General features: G+C 43.7%; 1 protein-coding gene across 3 annotated transcripts in view; it reads right to left on the bottom strand.

Moving 5' to 3' along the window:
* The window catches only part of PHF21A (PHD finger protein 21A), a 364,795-nt gene that overhangs the window by 71,513 nt on the left and 275,918 nt on the right, over positions 1-17,364 (bottom strand). For all 3 annotated transcript variants that reach the window (XM_030200848.1, XM_030200845.1, XM_030200847.1), the window contains 3 exons: positions 14,580-14,675; positions 11,873-11,924; positions 489-568 (listed from right to left, as the gene is read on the bottom strand). In XM_030200848.1, the coding sequence (XP_030056708.1) occupies positions 489-568; positions 11,873-11,924; positions 14,580-14,675 (228 nt within the window). The remainder of the gene's footprint in view (positions 1-488; positions 569-11,872; positions 11,925-14,579; positions 14,676-17,364) is intronic.

A 17,364-nucleotide genomic window follows, 5' to 3' on the forward strand; every position in this document is an offset into this window, starting at 1 on the left:
TGGTAATTTTGTGTCTTTAGCTTTCTTTCTTTTTTTTTTTCATTGCATTTTCTCCGTATTCAAGCAAATTTTCTGTCTCCTCCATGCTCTCAGCAGTAACCATACCTGAGGACTCTGTTTGCCAGATTTCCGGTCACGGCCTCCTCATACTTCCCCATGCAGGGCAGGAGCAATGTCCACTGAGAGTTTGGTGTAACCAGGCATCATCGCTAGTCTACAATTTCTACCCAGAAATATCTATATAAATAGATGCTCTGGCAGTGAGTCCCTAGAATTGTTTTTCTTGTATAGTTCATAGATTTAAGACTGATGGCACAAAAAAACACAAAAATCTGCGAATTTCTGAGATACATCACGCCACTTGAGGCTTTTCCTCCAAAAGAAAAATCAACAATAGACACACGCTTTTGAACACACTAAGGATTACAATAGATTATACAAAAATACAACAGGCATAGATTAAAAAGCGTAAAAATAACATAGGATACCTCTGGCTCAAAGACAGCACCACTATACACGGGATTTGCTGTTGTTCTTCTTTTTCTCTCTTGTCTCTTACTCTGAATTTCTGATTAAAAGAAAATACATTTGATCAGAATCAATAAACTCACTCTAATTTTGGGTGGGCCTGGGCCCAAGTTGGGTGGGCAAAAGAACCTTGCCCCACCCCACAGGTGATTTGGTCTCTCCTTCTCTCACCTGATTGCCATATGGTCTCTCAAACATCCCCCCTCTCCCGCAATCCTTTTAAATAGTTGATTTTCACCAGCAGTGAGTAGCATCTAATACACACTGCTCATGGGAAGGCTGTGGGGCTGATGCGAGTTGTATGTATCAGTCACTGCTTGTTGCAGGCGAAGATCTGCTATTTAGAAGGTATGCAGGAGGGACAGTTGTTGGGAGTTTTCAGCTAGTGGGGCTTGGGAATCCCTGCCAGCCACACCATAGGTGTGCTGATACTCCACGCCACTTCATGGGGGGCTTTGGGGGCCTGGACCCCCCATTTTGGGCTCAGGCTCCCTCCAGAACTGCAGCACCCCTTTACCTTTACTAGTAGGGATGCTGAAGCCCCCAAATAAATACAGTAGATCTGCTCCCCTCATTTTCAGCTGCTTTCTTCCTGCAGACGTCTGCAGGAAGGAAACAGCTGAAAAGGAGGGGAGCGGAGGCACTGTATTTATTTGGCTGGCAGGGCCTCGGCATTCCTGTGAGCAAATGTATGGTTAGCATGGCGGAGGATGGAAAAAGAGGAATGCATTGTCCTGTCCCCCCCCCCCCCCAAGTCCATCGCTGGTATCCCCAAAACTGAAGGTTGGCTATTACCCTGAAACAGATACAGTGAATCTGTTAGTCAAAAGCATTGGGACACATGCTTTGAATATATGTACTGAATGGAGATGATGCAGCAATGGGGTGGATCACATGCACTCTGCTTGTTGCTGACCACATTGGCTTCTACAGCTTGGACTTGGGCTTACATGGGAATTTCCCAGTATTCTAATGCACTAGTTCAGCCCTTCTTTTGTGGCCTTGAGGGGCTCTAAAATGCTTTTTTGTTTGACATATGTAAATGTACTACTTGGTCCCCGGTAGCCAGAACACTTTAACAGTTGGCAGCCATTGTTTATTTTGGTTTCTGCTCATTTTTTAAGTTTTTCTGAAAATTCTGTCAGAACTATTTTTCAGCATATTTGCCTATTAAGGGCAGCAGTATACAAATCTGAGTTTTATCCCATCACTTATTGTTTTCCTAAAGTAACATTCCTAGACTGTCCAAAAGTGGTAACTGTTCCATCTTCCTTAAAGGACTACTTCAATCTCATCTATCTTCCTATAGGGTTTCTTTTAAAAAAGCCACACTACCCATTCCCGGTGAGGCAAATGACAGGAAGCCTATTCAATTCCTATGGTCTTCCCCTCATTTGGCCATGCGGGAATCGCTAGCGCGGCTTTTTAAAAAAAGACCATAATGAGGTAACCAAAATTCTGCTTCACTAAAGTCTTTTCCATTATTATTTGCTCCTCTATTATACTCAAAGATGTTTGGTGCCTTTCAACTGCTGGTAATCTGTACATGCATTTTCTGTTTACTGGGTCCCAAGTACATTTCATATTCACATTTTTAATAACTGCCTTTCTATTAATTATTTGCCTTTTTTTTTGTTCACAGTTTAGTGACTTTACTCTGCTTTTGTCAACCTTACTTTAAGTTAGAAAAGGCAAAACAGCTGAGACACAACGATTTTTTCCCCCCGACTTTACATGCTGCAGATGCTCACTGAGGCCTCAGGATCCAAAGTTACTTATGTATCAATTAGTTCCCATTTTTGTAAGAGATACAAATGAGCTGTTGTCTCATTTATATCCTCAGTTAAAGTCCACAGGGAATTTCTCACACATTACCATGGGCAGGAACGCTGAATGTCCCAGGCTGTGGCAACACATCAGACATTAAACCCCCCCCCCAAATACCCCTCATGTGGTGACACTATACAATTAAAGGGCCTGGTGAGTTCCAGGTGATGTCATCAGCAGATGGCAGCCTAGGTCTGAGTTTCCACAAAGGTGATCTGCATCAACTTATACTTTGGCAGTTATGTAGCTATCTACACAAGCACCCCCCCTCCCGTTAACCATAAGGAGCTTGGATGGAATTATGATGTCTTGCAAGACAATGAATGATCTGCACTTTCAGTCCAGTGAACGGGAGGCCATGTGGCAAGATTGGAGGGGAGCATACAGAGACTGGTAAATTAAAGGTGGAGAATTCAGGGAGTGAGATGGAGGAGAAGGACTGATTCATATGAAAGGGGAACTTACAAAGGGAGACCTCCATGAAATGCTAGCTGAATAAAAAAGTGTAGTAAAGAAGGACTTTGCAGTAAGTAACCTTTTACTTTCTATGAACTTACTGCAAAGTCGAATGCTCCCCTCCAATCTCCTCACCCAGCACCATCATGGCCTCCTACTCACTGGACTAAAAATATAGCTTCAGATCATGCATTCTTGACTCCACTAGAACAAAACACCACCTTCAAAAGGTAGGGGGGGGGGGGGGGGAGGAGAATGTTGGGCACAAAGATACACTTTCCTTTAAAATTACCCAAGGAGACAATCCTATGTCCCAAGACCTACACTGTCAAAGTCAACCTCTGGTTCCTTCCATTGAAGGATGCAGGGCCACAAATTAGGGCTAGGATGGGCTCACAGGAGAAACTGAACGTGCTGCAAGCCAGACACCAAGGAATGTTTTTTTAAATTATTCTCAGGCTGCAGAAATATTTTTCAAGCATCACAATGTAGCCTTAAAGACACTCTGGGAATCATAAGTACATATATAAGTACATAAGTATTGCCATACTGGGAAAGACCAATCAAGCCCAGCATCCTGTTTCCAACAGTGGCCAATCCAGGTCACAAATACCTGGCAAGATCCTAAAAAAGTACAAAAACATTTTATACTGCTTATCCCAGAAATAGTGGATTTTCCCCAAGTCCAATTTAATAATGGTCTATGGACTTTTCCTTTAGGAAGCCGTCCAAACCTTTTAAAAACTCTGCTAAGCTAATCGCCTTTACCACGTTCTCTGGCAACGAATTCCAGAGTTTAATTATACGTTGAGTGAAGAAAAATGTTCTCCGATTCGTTTTAAATTTACTACTTTGTAGCTTCATCGCATGCCCCCTAGTCCTAGTATTTTTGGAAAGCATAAACAGACGCTTCACGTCCACCTGTTGAACTCCACTCATTATTTTATTTTTTATTTTTCAATCTTTTTTATTCAAATTGGCAAATCATTCAAAATTTAACAACATCTCCGATTTTACAACTCGTGTCTGGGAATACAACCATAGTATGTACATTTCCTTTTTTCCAAAGCCGTTTTTCCCCCTTTTAACATTATTAACAATATTGCCATTTTCTTCCCCCCCCCCTTTCCCCCCCCCTCCCTTTTCCTTTTCTTTTCAGTGACTTCCTCATTAAACCTTCACATCAACAACATTCTGATCTGATCTATTCTACTTCTCCTTTAACAGATATGTCCTCTTAATTGTCTTTAACTATTCAAATGTTCAAAAGATGACTTTGGGCTGCTGGGGTTAGTGTCGACCAAAAGGGAGTCCAACATTTTTGGAATTTCTTTCCTGTTTCTGAGTCTAGGTCATGGATTCCCTGCCGTTCTACTCTCAGCAAGTACAATAGCTTGCTTCTCCATTGTTGTCGTGTGGGTGTTTTAGTTGAGATCCATTCTGACAAAATGACTTGTTTAGCTACAATGGTCGACTTGAATACAAATTCCTTGAGTCCCCCTGGGCTAGGTGTGCTCAACCTCGGTTGTCCAAACAGCAAGGTCACCTCACACCTCCAAGTCGTGTTCCATAACTGTGAGACATACGTTGTAATATTCCTCCAGAATGTCAGAACGCTCCGGCAGGCCCAGAACATGTGACCTAGTGTCGCTCCTTCTTTTCCACATTTCGGGCATGAGCCCCAAGGAGACACACCCATATGGAATGCTCTTCGAGGAGCTATATATAGTCTCAATGCAAATTTATACTGTAATTCCCAATGGTTTGCTACTTTAGTTTGTTGTCTGATGGATAGGATGTGTGTTTGTAACTGTGAAGCTTGTATCATGATCGATAGATCTTTACTCCATTGCTCTGCCAATCCTTTATAATCCAGTTCCTCTGCAGTATCACGGATATGTCGATGATGAAAAGTGAGTGGGACTTTTTGCTGTGCTTCCATCGAAAAGGCAGATGCCAGTTCCTCCTGGGCGTCTTCTGCTAACCACTCCCATGGCAAGGTATTCACATAATGTTTGAGCTGTTTATAATGAAATTCATCTGTTACTGCAAGACCAAATTCTTTCTGCAGTTCCGCAAAAGGCTTTATCTTGCCCTCCCGATTGAGCACCTGCATTAGGTATATCATTCCTTTACTTTTCCACCTGTGGAACACCGCGTACATGTTACCGGGTGCAAAACCTCTATTTCCACAGATGGATCTAAATGGAGTCACTCTTGCTGAGAACTTGTGTAACCGGCATATCCAGTGCCATGTAGCTTTGGCTGACGGCATTATCCATGAGTACTTTAATATTTCAGGTATTGGACCACCTCCCACGTGAAGATGATTTGTGAAATGGTGCTCTGGTGCCACTCGTAACTCCAAACTTGTATTGGAAAAATCCTCTGTGCCTCGGAACCAGTCGTTAATGTGACGCATTCCACAAGCCACTGTCATGTGTCGTATACTCAGTAGTCCCAGTCCTCCATATTCCACTGGGGTTATTAATGTAGATATAGGCAAACGTGCCCTTCTCCCCTGCCAGAGGAATTTCTGCAATGCCTTGTCCAATGTCTTTTCGTCTTTTTTCTTTAGGTAGAGTGGGATAGTTTGGAATACATACAGCCATTTAGGTACTATAGTCATGTTGTACAGGGCAATCCGTCCTAAGAGTGTTATAGGCAGTGATCTCCACATAGCCAACCTCTCCTCAGTCTCTTTTAGTAACCTCCTAACGTTCTCTTTATAGAGCTGTCCCAGATCTGCAGGTAATTTGATTCCTAGATATGTGATTGGTCCTTGAGTCCATGTAAGGTGTTGCGGGCCTCTCCAAGTTCCCACCACTCCTGCATTGACTGGTAAAATGTGTGATTTAGCATAATTAAGCCTAAACCCTGAATACTCTCCAAACCTCTCTATCCTGTTCAGTACCGGTTCTAAAGAACGCTTGGGGTTGGTTAGCGATAGCAGCAGGTCATCTGCGTATGCATAAATTTTCAGCTGTTGACCTGTCACCTCTATTCCCTGTATTTCTTTGTCTTGCATTAATTGTTTCAATAGTGGTTCCAGTGCTAGTACGAACAGCAGTGGTGATAGAGGGCATCCCTGCCTGGTGCCTCTTTGTATGGGAAATTCTTTCTCCCTCTGTCCATTGACAATCACACTGGCTCTGGGGTCTGTGTATAGAGTTTTTATTGCTTTGGCGAACCACCCTGTTATGCCCACCATTGCTAAAACCTGAAATAGGTATGCCCAACTTACTTGATCAAACGCTTTTTCAGCGTCCAGACTTACTACCCAGGCTGGGATATCTCCAGTTTTACATGCTGCCATCGCTAGTAGTAGTTTCCTCACATTGTGGCCCGCCCTCCGGTTTCTGATAAACCCAACCTGCTCCGGCCCAACAATATCAGGCAAACATGTCGCCAGGCGTTCTGCCATAATTTTTGCCAGTAGTTTTATTTCGACATTTAACAATGATATTGGTCTATACGACCCTGGCCTCTCTGGTGATTTTCCTGTTTTTGGAATTAATGTTATTAGGGCCGTGTTAGCAAAATCTGGGAAGCGGCCTTCGTGAATCACCTCTTCAAAGTACTCTAATAAGTGTGTCAGGGCTTCAGTAGGCAGTAATTTGTAGTATTCCCCTGGGAGCCCGTCCGGACCTGGGGCTGAGCGCAGCTTCTGTGTCCTGATTGCCTTTTGCAATTCTTTTAAGGTCAAAGGCACATTTAGGTCTTCTATTTGCTGGTCTTGCATTTTTGGGAGCCTAGAATTTTGCAGATAGTTTAAAAGTTCCTCCCCTTGCACACTCTCTTGGCTCTTGTAGAGCGTGGTGAAATATTCTGTAAAAATTTGACCTATCTGTTTATGGTCAGTAGTCATTTTATCTGACTTATCTCTTAATGTGGTCACTGCTCTGGGGCCTCCTTGGTTTTTGATTATGTTTGCCAGTAATCTCCCTGTTTTGTTGCCAAACTTGTGCAATTTGTATTTAAAGAACAGTGCTGACCTACTCTCTTTCTCATGCAATAACGAATTGAGTGTTATTTGTGTTGATTTTAAAGTATCTAGGGTATCTTTTGTCGGCCTTCGTGCATGTTCTCTCTGCGCTTTTTTGAGTTTTTCTTCTAGCCTCATAATTCCTGCTGTTCTGCGTTTGTTCTGCTTGCTGCTATATGCAATTATGTCCCCTCTAAGGACGGCTTTGGAGGCCGTCCAAAATAGAGTAGGCTGCGCTTGTGCGTGTGCAATATTGTTCTTTGTGTAATCTTCCCATCTGCCTGCGAGGTATTTTGCAAATTTTGGGTCTGCATATAAGTGTGTTGGAAATCTCCATCCCCTCCCCCTTTCATTGCCTGCGTGAGTCTCAATTTCCACCCACACAAAAGCATGGTCCGATATTTCTTCTGGGCCTATTTCTGCTTTTACCATCTGTGGAAAGGCCGTTCGTTCTACCAGTATATAATCTAGGCGAGATTGCGTGCCATGTGCTCTTGAACGGTGTGTGTATTCTTTGTCTAAGGGGTGAAACGTTCTCCAGATGTCGATTAAATTGAGTTCCCGTGCAAATAAGGCCATCTCTTTAGCCCTTTTCCCCAACTGGTGTGTCGAGGATCTGTTTGAGCAGTCTATCTGGGGATCTAGTACCAGATTAAAGTCTCCTACCACTACCAGCTTCTCCTTTCCTTCTGTGTTGCATTTACTTATTAAGGTCCTTAGGAAATTCGGCTCGTAGTTGTTTGGGCCATATAGGACCACTAACCTGATTTCCAGGCCTGGCAGCCATACTTTTATTATGATGTATCTCCCATCTTTCCCAGTGGTCAGTAGGGTCGCCTTATATGTTAATCCCTTACGAATAAGTATTGCTATCCCTCCCTTTTTCCCTCGGGCAGGCACCGCAAAAACTTCCCCCACCCATAGTCTTTTCAGTTTTTTATGTTCCATGTCACTGAGGTGGGTCTCTTGGAGACATGCTATGTCTGCTTGCTGTCTTTTTAGGGCAGTTAGTATTTTTGCCCGCTTGATTGGGGAGCTGACCCCTCCTATATTCCAGGTTATTATTTTAACTGGCATATTGCTTGCCCTGAGGGGTTTTTATATACAGTTCCCTTTTCTCTTTTCTGTCGCTCTGTCTATTACTTTCTTGGTGTGATGAGTGAAGGCATATTCCTATCTCCCCTATCTCCCTCCCTTCCCTTTCCCCCCCTTAGATTCCCTAGCTCCATCTTCTGTATCTTGAAGATGGAATGTGGAGATCACTTGCGCCCATGAGTCCATGCCCTTGTATCCCATATTTAGAGCACTTACTTTTAGTCTCGCATCCCCAAGCCAGGTTTTACCTCACTCAGCATTTGTTAGTCCAGCTTCTCGCACTGCCGCTGATGCCGCTGCTATTTCCTTGAATGATTTCCATTGGCCTTCAATTAGTATCCTCAACGTGGCTGGAAACCTCAGTGAGAACCGTATATCTTTTTTTGCTAGGGCTGCACATATCGGGTGAAATTGGCGCCTCTGTTGTTGCACTTCAGTTGAAAAATCTTGAAAAATTAAAACTTTAGTCCCCTCGTGCTTTAATGAATCTCGACGTATACGAAAGCCCTGCAGGATCTCCATCTTGTGTCGATAATTGAAGATTCTGGCCACTATCACTCTCGGTCTTGTATTATCTTCTGACCTCCGCCCAACTCTGTGTGCTCTTTCAATTATTAGCGGGCCAATGGCATCTGTGAGCGCCAGTTCTTTTGCAAGCCAATCTTCGAGCCAACTCGCTAAGTTCCGTTCCGGAACCTTCTCTGTTAATCCAACGATTCTTATGTTGTTCCTTCTGGAACGATTTTCCAACTCCTCCAATTTTTCGTGGCTCTCTTTTAGCTGCTTTGTGAGGTTTGCTATCTCAGGGCTGTAGCCTCTGCTGTCGTCTTCGAGGGCCGCCACACGGGTCTCCAAATCTCCCACTCCCGTCCCTATACCATCTGACTGCGCGGCTAGGGTCTCTAATTTTTGCTCCATCTCTGCCCATTTGGGATCCCAGGCCCTTGCCACTGCCGCCGTGAGCTGTAGGAGTTGCGCTTCTGAAAATCCTCCGGGTTGTATTGCGTCCGCCTCCGCCATTTTGATTTGTTCGGGGCTGTCCGTCTTCGCTTTCTCTGTCTTTTCTTTCTTTGATGTTCTTTGTGCCATCGCCCCAGATGTGTTCCTCAGGTATCTATCCATATGCGGGGTTACTTTCCTTTTCAATATTAGGTCTGGGTTTGCGAGAAATCGTCGATTGTCGGGCATGGATCTCGGAGCTCCAGCAACTCGCTGCTGTTCAGCTCATGTCTCGCGTGATCCCTCCACTCATTATTTTATAGACCTCTATCATATCTCCCCTCAGCCGCCTTTTCTCCAAGCTGAAGAGCCCTAGCCACTTTAGCCTTTCCTCATAGGGAAATCGTCCCATCCCCTTTACCATTTTTGTCGCCCTTCTCTGCACCTTTTCTAATTCTCCTATATCTTTTTTGAGATGCAGCGACCAGAATTGAACACAATATTCGAGGAGCGGTCGCACCATGGAGCAATACAAAGGTATTATAACGTCAGGGGCGGACTGACAATTTTCTGGGCTCTCGGGCAATAAGGGCCATGGGCACCTAACCACCTATCAAAAGCGATTAAACAAGATAGAAGCTAGGAGAGAGTGGGCCCCCCTACTGTTGTGGGTCCTCAAGCATTGCCCTATTGTTCCAATGGTCAGTCCGCCCTTGCTGGGAATCTTCACTTGTGTAGAGGGGTGGAGAGCCAGTTCTGCAGGCTGTTCTCACTACTGCTCCCCTAGCTGCGACAGAGTGGGGGAGGAGAGAGGAGCTCTTCTTTGCAAGTGATGTACCTGCTGACATAAAATGGAGGTGTGCAGGCTCTGCCTTGCCCGAGGGTAGATGTGTAGCCTTTATGAACTTCCCCATTTCTCTATCAGAGGGAAAGAGGGAGATAAGGGCCTGATATGCTTTCCTTGTGTATTTTTGACACAAAGCGTCAATAAAAAGGCTGCTGATTGGATTAAAATAGGAGCATTAACCAGATCTTACTCCATGCACACTGTAAAGGTCATAGCTCAATCTAAGAACCTCTCCAGCTTCACTTCTGGCTAGATGCTAAACCTCTGAGATTGCACCCACACATCTGGTGCCTGCTCCCAAGCCATGCCAAATGCACTAGAGGACACACTGAAATGCCAGGACTTAGCTACAGTGTGTCATCTCCTTTTATTTCTAGACATACTTGAAGCTCAGAGTTGACTTCATTTCCCTATATATGGGCTGGTGCTGCCTTCAGCTATGTGATATTTATCTGGCTCCAGCACATGGTTCACACATGTGGCCTGGGGCAGCAACTAAAAGTAGGCCAAGTAAGCCACTTGGCAGAGGCTGGCCTGATCCACAGAGCTGAGGGGTGCTAACCCCAGTGGTGCCGGGTCCTTCCCCCTACACCTCTCCAATCCTTGTGGGATTGTGGCTGCAGTGCCTACTGTTCTCCTCCCCTACTCTTGGAAGGGGGGGGGGGGGCGGTCAGAAGTACATACCCTGAGGGCCAACCAATTAAAGTTTTTGGAAGAAGAATTAAAAAAAAAACCCCAAAACAAAACGAACAAAAAAAAAAAAGCCTTCAGTGCAGTCTCCTCCAGGCCTGTCTCCTGTTCTGCTATGGTGCTATGCTAGACTGGGACTTAGTCAGAGGGTCTGAAGTGATCACACTCTCCTCTTTCCTTCCAGTTGTTTCCAGTATGTCTTGTGAAAAAAATGGAGATAACATGATGCAGGTAAGTCACAGCAGTTCAGCACGTCTGCTAGTGCAAGCAAGCAATCTGCTTTCCCTCCACCTGCTTCCAAGATATCTGGAAATAAAGGAAGGTGACACACTGCAGGTATGTCATAGCAGTTCAGCATGTTATCTGGTGTGTTTGGCCTGGTCTGGGAGCTGGCAGCTAAGTGAAGGCAATCCGCTTTCCTTACCTAAGTGGTCTGGCCCACCCCAGACACCCTGATTCACCTTAAAGGGTCCAAGGGAATGATTGGGACATGAGTACCACATTTAACCCTTAGTGGTAGTCTTGCAGTCAGATTGTTGCATAGTAATGCTAAACAATCTGACCCCTAGTGGTAGAACTGCGAGACTGCCACTAGGGTCAGGTGGAGCTCCTCCCCCCTTTGCCGTCTAGACCTCTTAGGGTGAATCGGGGTGCCAGGCTGGCCGACCCTCAGTTTTACTTAAGTAAGGGTCGGAGCTTCGGGGAGGAGGGGTTTAAAATGTTTTAGCCTTGCATCAGGGCTGGGAGGGGGCATTGGGCCTACTGAACCACCAGGTAGAAGAGGTCCTATCCCCAGTCAGAGGAACCTGCAATTCAGGCTGGTAATCTTATTGTTCCACCACATGCTCCCTAAAAAAAAAAACTACATTTCTTGAACTGAAGTTGTTTTTTTCTGTGAAAACAGGCCAACAAAGCAATCACGCTCACTGCCAAACTCTAAATACACTGTAACCACTATACACCACTGTAACAGCCACATACCAGCTACATGTAAGCCACTTTGAACTGAAACTTGCTTATGGAAATAGTGAGATAAATAAACAAACAAACAAGCAAGAAAGCAAGCTGCTTTGTATGATTTTGCATTGCAGTGGCTCATTAACGTAACATTTACATAAACTTTCATGTGAAGTGGACTTTACACGAATGTTTATACAGGGATGTGTACTTTTACAAAGTGACTGCATAAATAAATAGCATAAAATGCCTGAACTTTAGCGTTTTTGTGTATTTCCATGTATCTTGTGCTTTTTTTTCACATGAAGTCCACTTTTGCAAAGTCACTTTAAACTTTAGTACATAGGGTCCTTTATTATTCTCTACATTCATCTAGATTCATCTAAGTGCTTTATACAGGCATTCATTGTACTTACGTGTACATACTGTACAGCAACAAGTGCACCATCATTTATATAGAAAATATAATAATGCTATGTTTGAAAATGGTGGTACCTACCATAGTACATCAATGGTGTTTAGTCTACCGTCTCATTCTATATGCTTACCTTCAAGGTGGTCATGTGTTACCAGTCCCAGTGAAACCATGAAGGCAAGTTTCTGTGTCAAGAAAAAAAAAAAATCACACAGGATAAGAGTTACTGTAGAGAAGCCCACATCTATCATACAAACTGATAGGGAACTTGGAGTCAAGATACCTTTGTGGAAAGTGCCACACACTCTAGACGAAACAAGTAACTATGCTATATAGAATTTAACTTGCCTACCAATTCAGTTTGAAAAGTTATATGTTTGCAGGAAATATGGAACCCTCATAAGAAACTGCTACATTCATATTAAGGGGGCTTTAAGGGAACAGCACATGGTATTTGCCTTTTAATGTGTGTTGAACAGCAAAATTGTGCATTCATTTTACTGTAATGCATTTTAGTTTACCATAATGAATATTACATAATAATGACACCAGTTAAATTGCTTTGAATATATGGCCCATTGTGTTTTCCTGACCTGTGCAGGGAGACCCAGAAGAGTTGTAGGTCTTTCCTGGAGCAATGTGCAAGGGCAATTCAAATTGGTGGAGGAGTAGCCTAGTGGTTAGTGCAGTAGACTTTAATCCTGGGGAACTGGGTTCAATTCCTACTGCAGCTCTTTGTGACTCTGGGCAAGTCATTTAACCCTCCATTGCCCCAGGTACAAATAAGTACCTGTATATACTATGTAAACTGCTTTGAATGCAGTTGCAAAATAAAAAAAAACAACAACACAGAAAGGCGGTATATCAAGTCCCATTGCCCTTTTTGAGATTTCCTTCTAAATGTTTAGTTAAATTACAAAATGTACATTTTGTATGTTATGACTCTAAACAAACGTAAATCATTTCTTGATGGCAGTGTTGCTCTCCAGTTAGGTTGACTGCCATGTACTAAATTGAAAGAGAAACTCAGGTCAATCTTTGGGTGATGTGCTCTTAGGCCAATTTCTAGAAGTTCTTTACCTGATCTGAAAATAATTTCCTTTAAGTCTCTCTCAAAGTTACTGAAGCCTCCCCCCCCACCCCCCAGTACTGAGGACTACAGAGGAGATATTATTTCTGTGAATTGTTTCCTTTGTTTTATTTCTTTTTATATCTCATTTTCTGACAAGTTGGATGCATATTCATTCATTTCTTGTAATGCTAATTAGAAATTCAATAAATATAAAATTAAAACAAAACAAAAAAACATGCAATCAACCTTGCAAGCTGCATTATTCTGTTTCCTGGAAGAATGGAGTTGCTAACACAGGCCTGACACTCCCAGGGAGCTTTTCTTAAAGGCAGAGCTGCAAAATTAAGACATCCCTCCCCCCATAACAAACTTCATATCTGTATTCCAACATGGTAATGCACTTTAATAAATCTAACCCCTGGACTTCAAAATACAATTTATATGTGTTATTTTCCTGTCTCAGCCAAAACACGTCCCTGGAAATGCTGTTATATGGCGGCTTCACACTTAGCAGTAGCACCATGAGACTACCTCTAGGGGGTTGCCAACACCATTTTGAATCCACACTGGCAGGTGCAGGAGCAATTGGGGATTGCTCCTGCCCCAGATACTCTAGACTACTAGGGATCGACTGAGATAGGTCTGGGGGTGTCTATGAGGGATGACTTTGGGAAGAGTGCAAAGTGGTGCTTACTTGTAATTTATATTACAAGTATGAAATATGTCATTGGGGGGTGGGGTATCTTTGGGGGAGTCTCTGCAGAGGGGGAGGGAAAGACCCCTGGAGCACTGTTCCATTTGTGCAGCTCTGGCTCCATCGAGTTGCAGGTTGCTCTCAGATAGAAATACTCTGGCCGATATTCAAAACTATTTAACTAGCCAGGAATGGCTCCTGGTGGGTTAAATAGTAGCTTAGCATTTAACCACGGATATTCAACAAGAGATAACTTGTGTGACATAGCTGGTTAGGCGCAGATATTCAGCGTCAAGTCAGCTATGTTTAGTGGTTAAAACAGGCCGCATAAATAGCAGGCCTATCTCTAACCAATAAGCACTTAATTGGTTAGCGCTGAATATTGGCTTAACCTGTTAAGTTTCTGCGGTCAAAAATGAAACCGAATATTCAATGCCTGTCACTGAATGCAGCTCAGCATTGACTATCTGGTCCGACTGCCAGCTTTGGGCAGTCACTGTGCAGCCTGACACCGGCTGAACATTGGGGGGAATAATGACATGCTTTCAGCTGGTGTTACTTGTCCACAAAAAACAGAGCTTATGGCATAATGCAAGTTGCATTAATCAATTTGCATAATAATGAGGTGTTTTGCACCCATATGCTTCTCATTATTATACAGCTTGCAGTGGCATACACTAATGCAGTTTTGAAATTTAACACACATTATATTGTGTGTTATTCCCTGAACACATCTTAATAACTACCCTCTTATGTTGCTTTTTGGGGCTTTTCAAACACCAAGATATGCAAATGTGGAAAGGGAAATTGCAAGGCTCCTTTATTTGTGTGAGAAGCACTGACTGCAGGTTATTTCCACTTCAGCCTACCCCTCCCAAATTCTAAACTGATTTCAGACATGCACCATGCAAACAGAATCATGCATTAGGTCTGCCTTGTATAGGAGTCACAGAATGAGGAAAAAGTTCAGTCCTTAACCAAAGTTAAATGAAATAAATTTAAAATCTGTTTGGAAGCTTTTCTTAAAGGCAGAAGATGAATATATGAAAAAGATAACATATTTCATTCTAATACCTGTGGATTCTCTTCTCGTTTTGGTTTGGGGGCAGGTGAGGCAGCTGTACAGGTTTCTGTGTGTTTCTCTGTTGGTTCCGCTTGGGATTTAACTGTCTAAAAATACAACAGATGACTAACTGTAGAATTTGTTTCACATAAGAACTATAGGTAGAGAACAAAGTAAAATGAACGCACAGATATACTTACCAGGTTGCTTTTACAAGACTGCTGAAAAATTAGGTGATTTTAACTTGTGACCTTAAAATGTCTGTCTTATGGGTCTTGCATGCCCTTGCCTTTAAATCAGTGGCATAACTAGACAGCCTTTGGTTGGGCCTATGTGAAAAATGGGTGAACATGAACTTTCATCACTGTCTCCCAATGACTCCCCCCCCCCCCCCCCCCAAAAAAAAAATAATGTTGGCACCTTGAAAACAGCATGCACAAAGTGCTGGCATCAGCGGCTCAAATGCTGCAACTAACTGCCAATCTTGGCAGAAGGGAGTTCTGGGTATCTTCAGAGGATGTCTTCGGTTGGTAGGGCATTGGACCCCTGCCTGTTACAGCAAGGGTGTGCCACTGCTGGGTGGGTCTGAGCCCAGAGAGGTGGGCCCCTGCCACATAGCCCATCCATGGCTATACCACTGCTTTAAATACTTTCTTTAATTTTACATTATTTGCAAGAAATCCTGCTGGTGGTTCCTTTAAATCCAGAGAGTAATTGTTGAAAGCATTTCCATGGGAAAGCATTGCTTAACCACAGAAATGGCCTGTATAAAACTGCCTGACTGATAAGCAGGTAAACTTACAAACATGTATCTTGTATAAGCATAAGCCTACCACTGCATTTATTTATTACTAGTAAAAAAGGCCCGTTTCTGACAGAAATGAAACGGGCGCTAGCAAGGTTTTCCTCGGAGTGTGTATGTTTGAGAGAGTTTGTGTGAGAGTGACTATGTGAGAGAGACAGATTGAATGTTTGTGGCTGCAAGTGTGTCTGTTAGAGAGTGTTTGTGTGCAAAATTGACAGTGTGTTTTGAGTGGATATGTGAGCCACAGCGAGAGTGTATGAGAGTGAGAGAGTGTTTGAGAGTGACTGTGTGACACATAGTGAATGTGATCCAGTGTGAGACATAGTGTGTGTTGTAGACAGTGTTTGAGAGTGAGAGAGACACAGAGTGAAAGAACCCCTTCCGTCTGCCTGTGCCACTGTGTTGTCGCAGGATCCCTCATCTCTCTGTCTGGTCAGTGTTCCCCCCCTCCTCCAACTCTCTGGGCATGTGCAAGTGCTGCCTCTTCAGTGACCATTGCCCCTCCCTCTCAGTCTATTACATAGCGTAGGCAACTTCAATCAAAAGGGAAAGTGGGAGGGACTGTGTGTTTGACTTATCCTGCTGCTCACAGAGAATCCCCGTTACAGTAAAGTAACCACACTTTCTCCATGGACACGCAACACAAGAGTGACTTCCAAGTTGAGGGTGCAAAGGTGTTCGATTTTCCGAACGTGGATGAGGCCCTTGGAACCTGGGAGTAACTGCTGTGGTAGGTAGAAGTCAATAAGGGAAAATTGTGAACAATACAGCCTAAGCCCAACTAGAGCATTTCAGAAGAGAATATGCCAGAGATACATATGCTTTCCAAATGGATAGTATTGTGAACTAGGTTGTGCAAGCTTTAAATATTGAGCTTCAAGAAATACTTGTTCAGGTTTTCTACATGTGATAAAGCTTGAAAAGCTGCATTAGAAGACAAACTAATGGATAATTCTGAAGTGCAGAACCCTGATGCCTCAGATCTTCACGCTCCTAAACAGGTGTATCTGTGCTGTGATTCTACTGTAAAATCACTACTGGAGAAGCTATGGTCTTAGTACACGCACAATGACAGGGACCCATATGAAATCTCTCCAATGTTGAGAATACATGTGAATATGAATTTTGTTCCCAAGTATTGGAATGTAACGGGAGCTAGAGATGAGACACCGGCTGTGTAAAACCAGCTAGCATCATTTGGTGGTGTTTATGTTTAGATGGTTTGGTTGCTATATTAGCACACGTCTACAGTTGAATGAGTGCAGACTAGTCAGCAGATGAGGACAAGAAAAAATGAAAATAGGAAAAAATACCATACAAATGTATAACTGATCTAGATGAAACGGTCAACTTCCCTGATTAAATTTTGTAGTGAGCATGGAGTGGAGTGGAGGAGTGGCCTAATGGTTAGTGCAGTGGGCTTTGATCCTGGCAACCTGGGTTCAATTCCCACTGCATATCCTTGTGACCTTGGGCAAGTCACTTAACCCTTCATTGCCTTCTACAGGTATGTAGCATTCGCTTTCTCCGAGGACAAGCAGGCTGCTTGTTCTCACTGATGGGGTATCCCTAGCCCCCAGGCTCACTCAAAACAACAACCATGGTCAACTGGGCCTCGCAACGGCGAGGACATAACTGAGATTGACCTAAAAAATTTACCAACTAACTGAGAGTGCAGCCTGGAACAGAACAAATATGGGCCTAGGGGGGTGGAGTTGGATTCTAAACCCCGAACAGATTCTGAAGCACTGACTGCCCGAACCGACTGTCGCGTCGGGTATCCTGCTGCAGGCAGTAATGAGATGTGAATGTGTGGACAGATGACCACATCGCAGCTTTGCAAATCTCTTCAATAGTGGCTGACTTCAAGTGGGCTACCGACGCTGCCATGGCTCTAACATTATGAGCCGTGACATGACCCTCAAGAGCCAGCCCAGCCTGGGCGTAAGTGAAGGAAATGCAATCTGCTAGCCAATTGGATATGGTGCGTT

This window comes from Microcaecilia unicolor, chromosome 4, assembly GCF_901765095.1.
Source record: "Microcaecilia unicolor chromosome 4, aMicUni1.1, whole genome shotgun sequence".
NCBI lineage: Eukaryota > Metazoa > Chordata > Amphibia > Gymnophiona > Siphonopidae > Microcaecilia > Microcaecilia unicolor.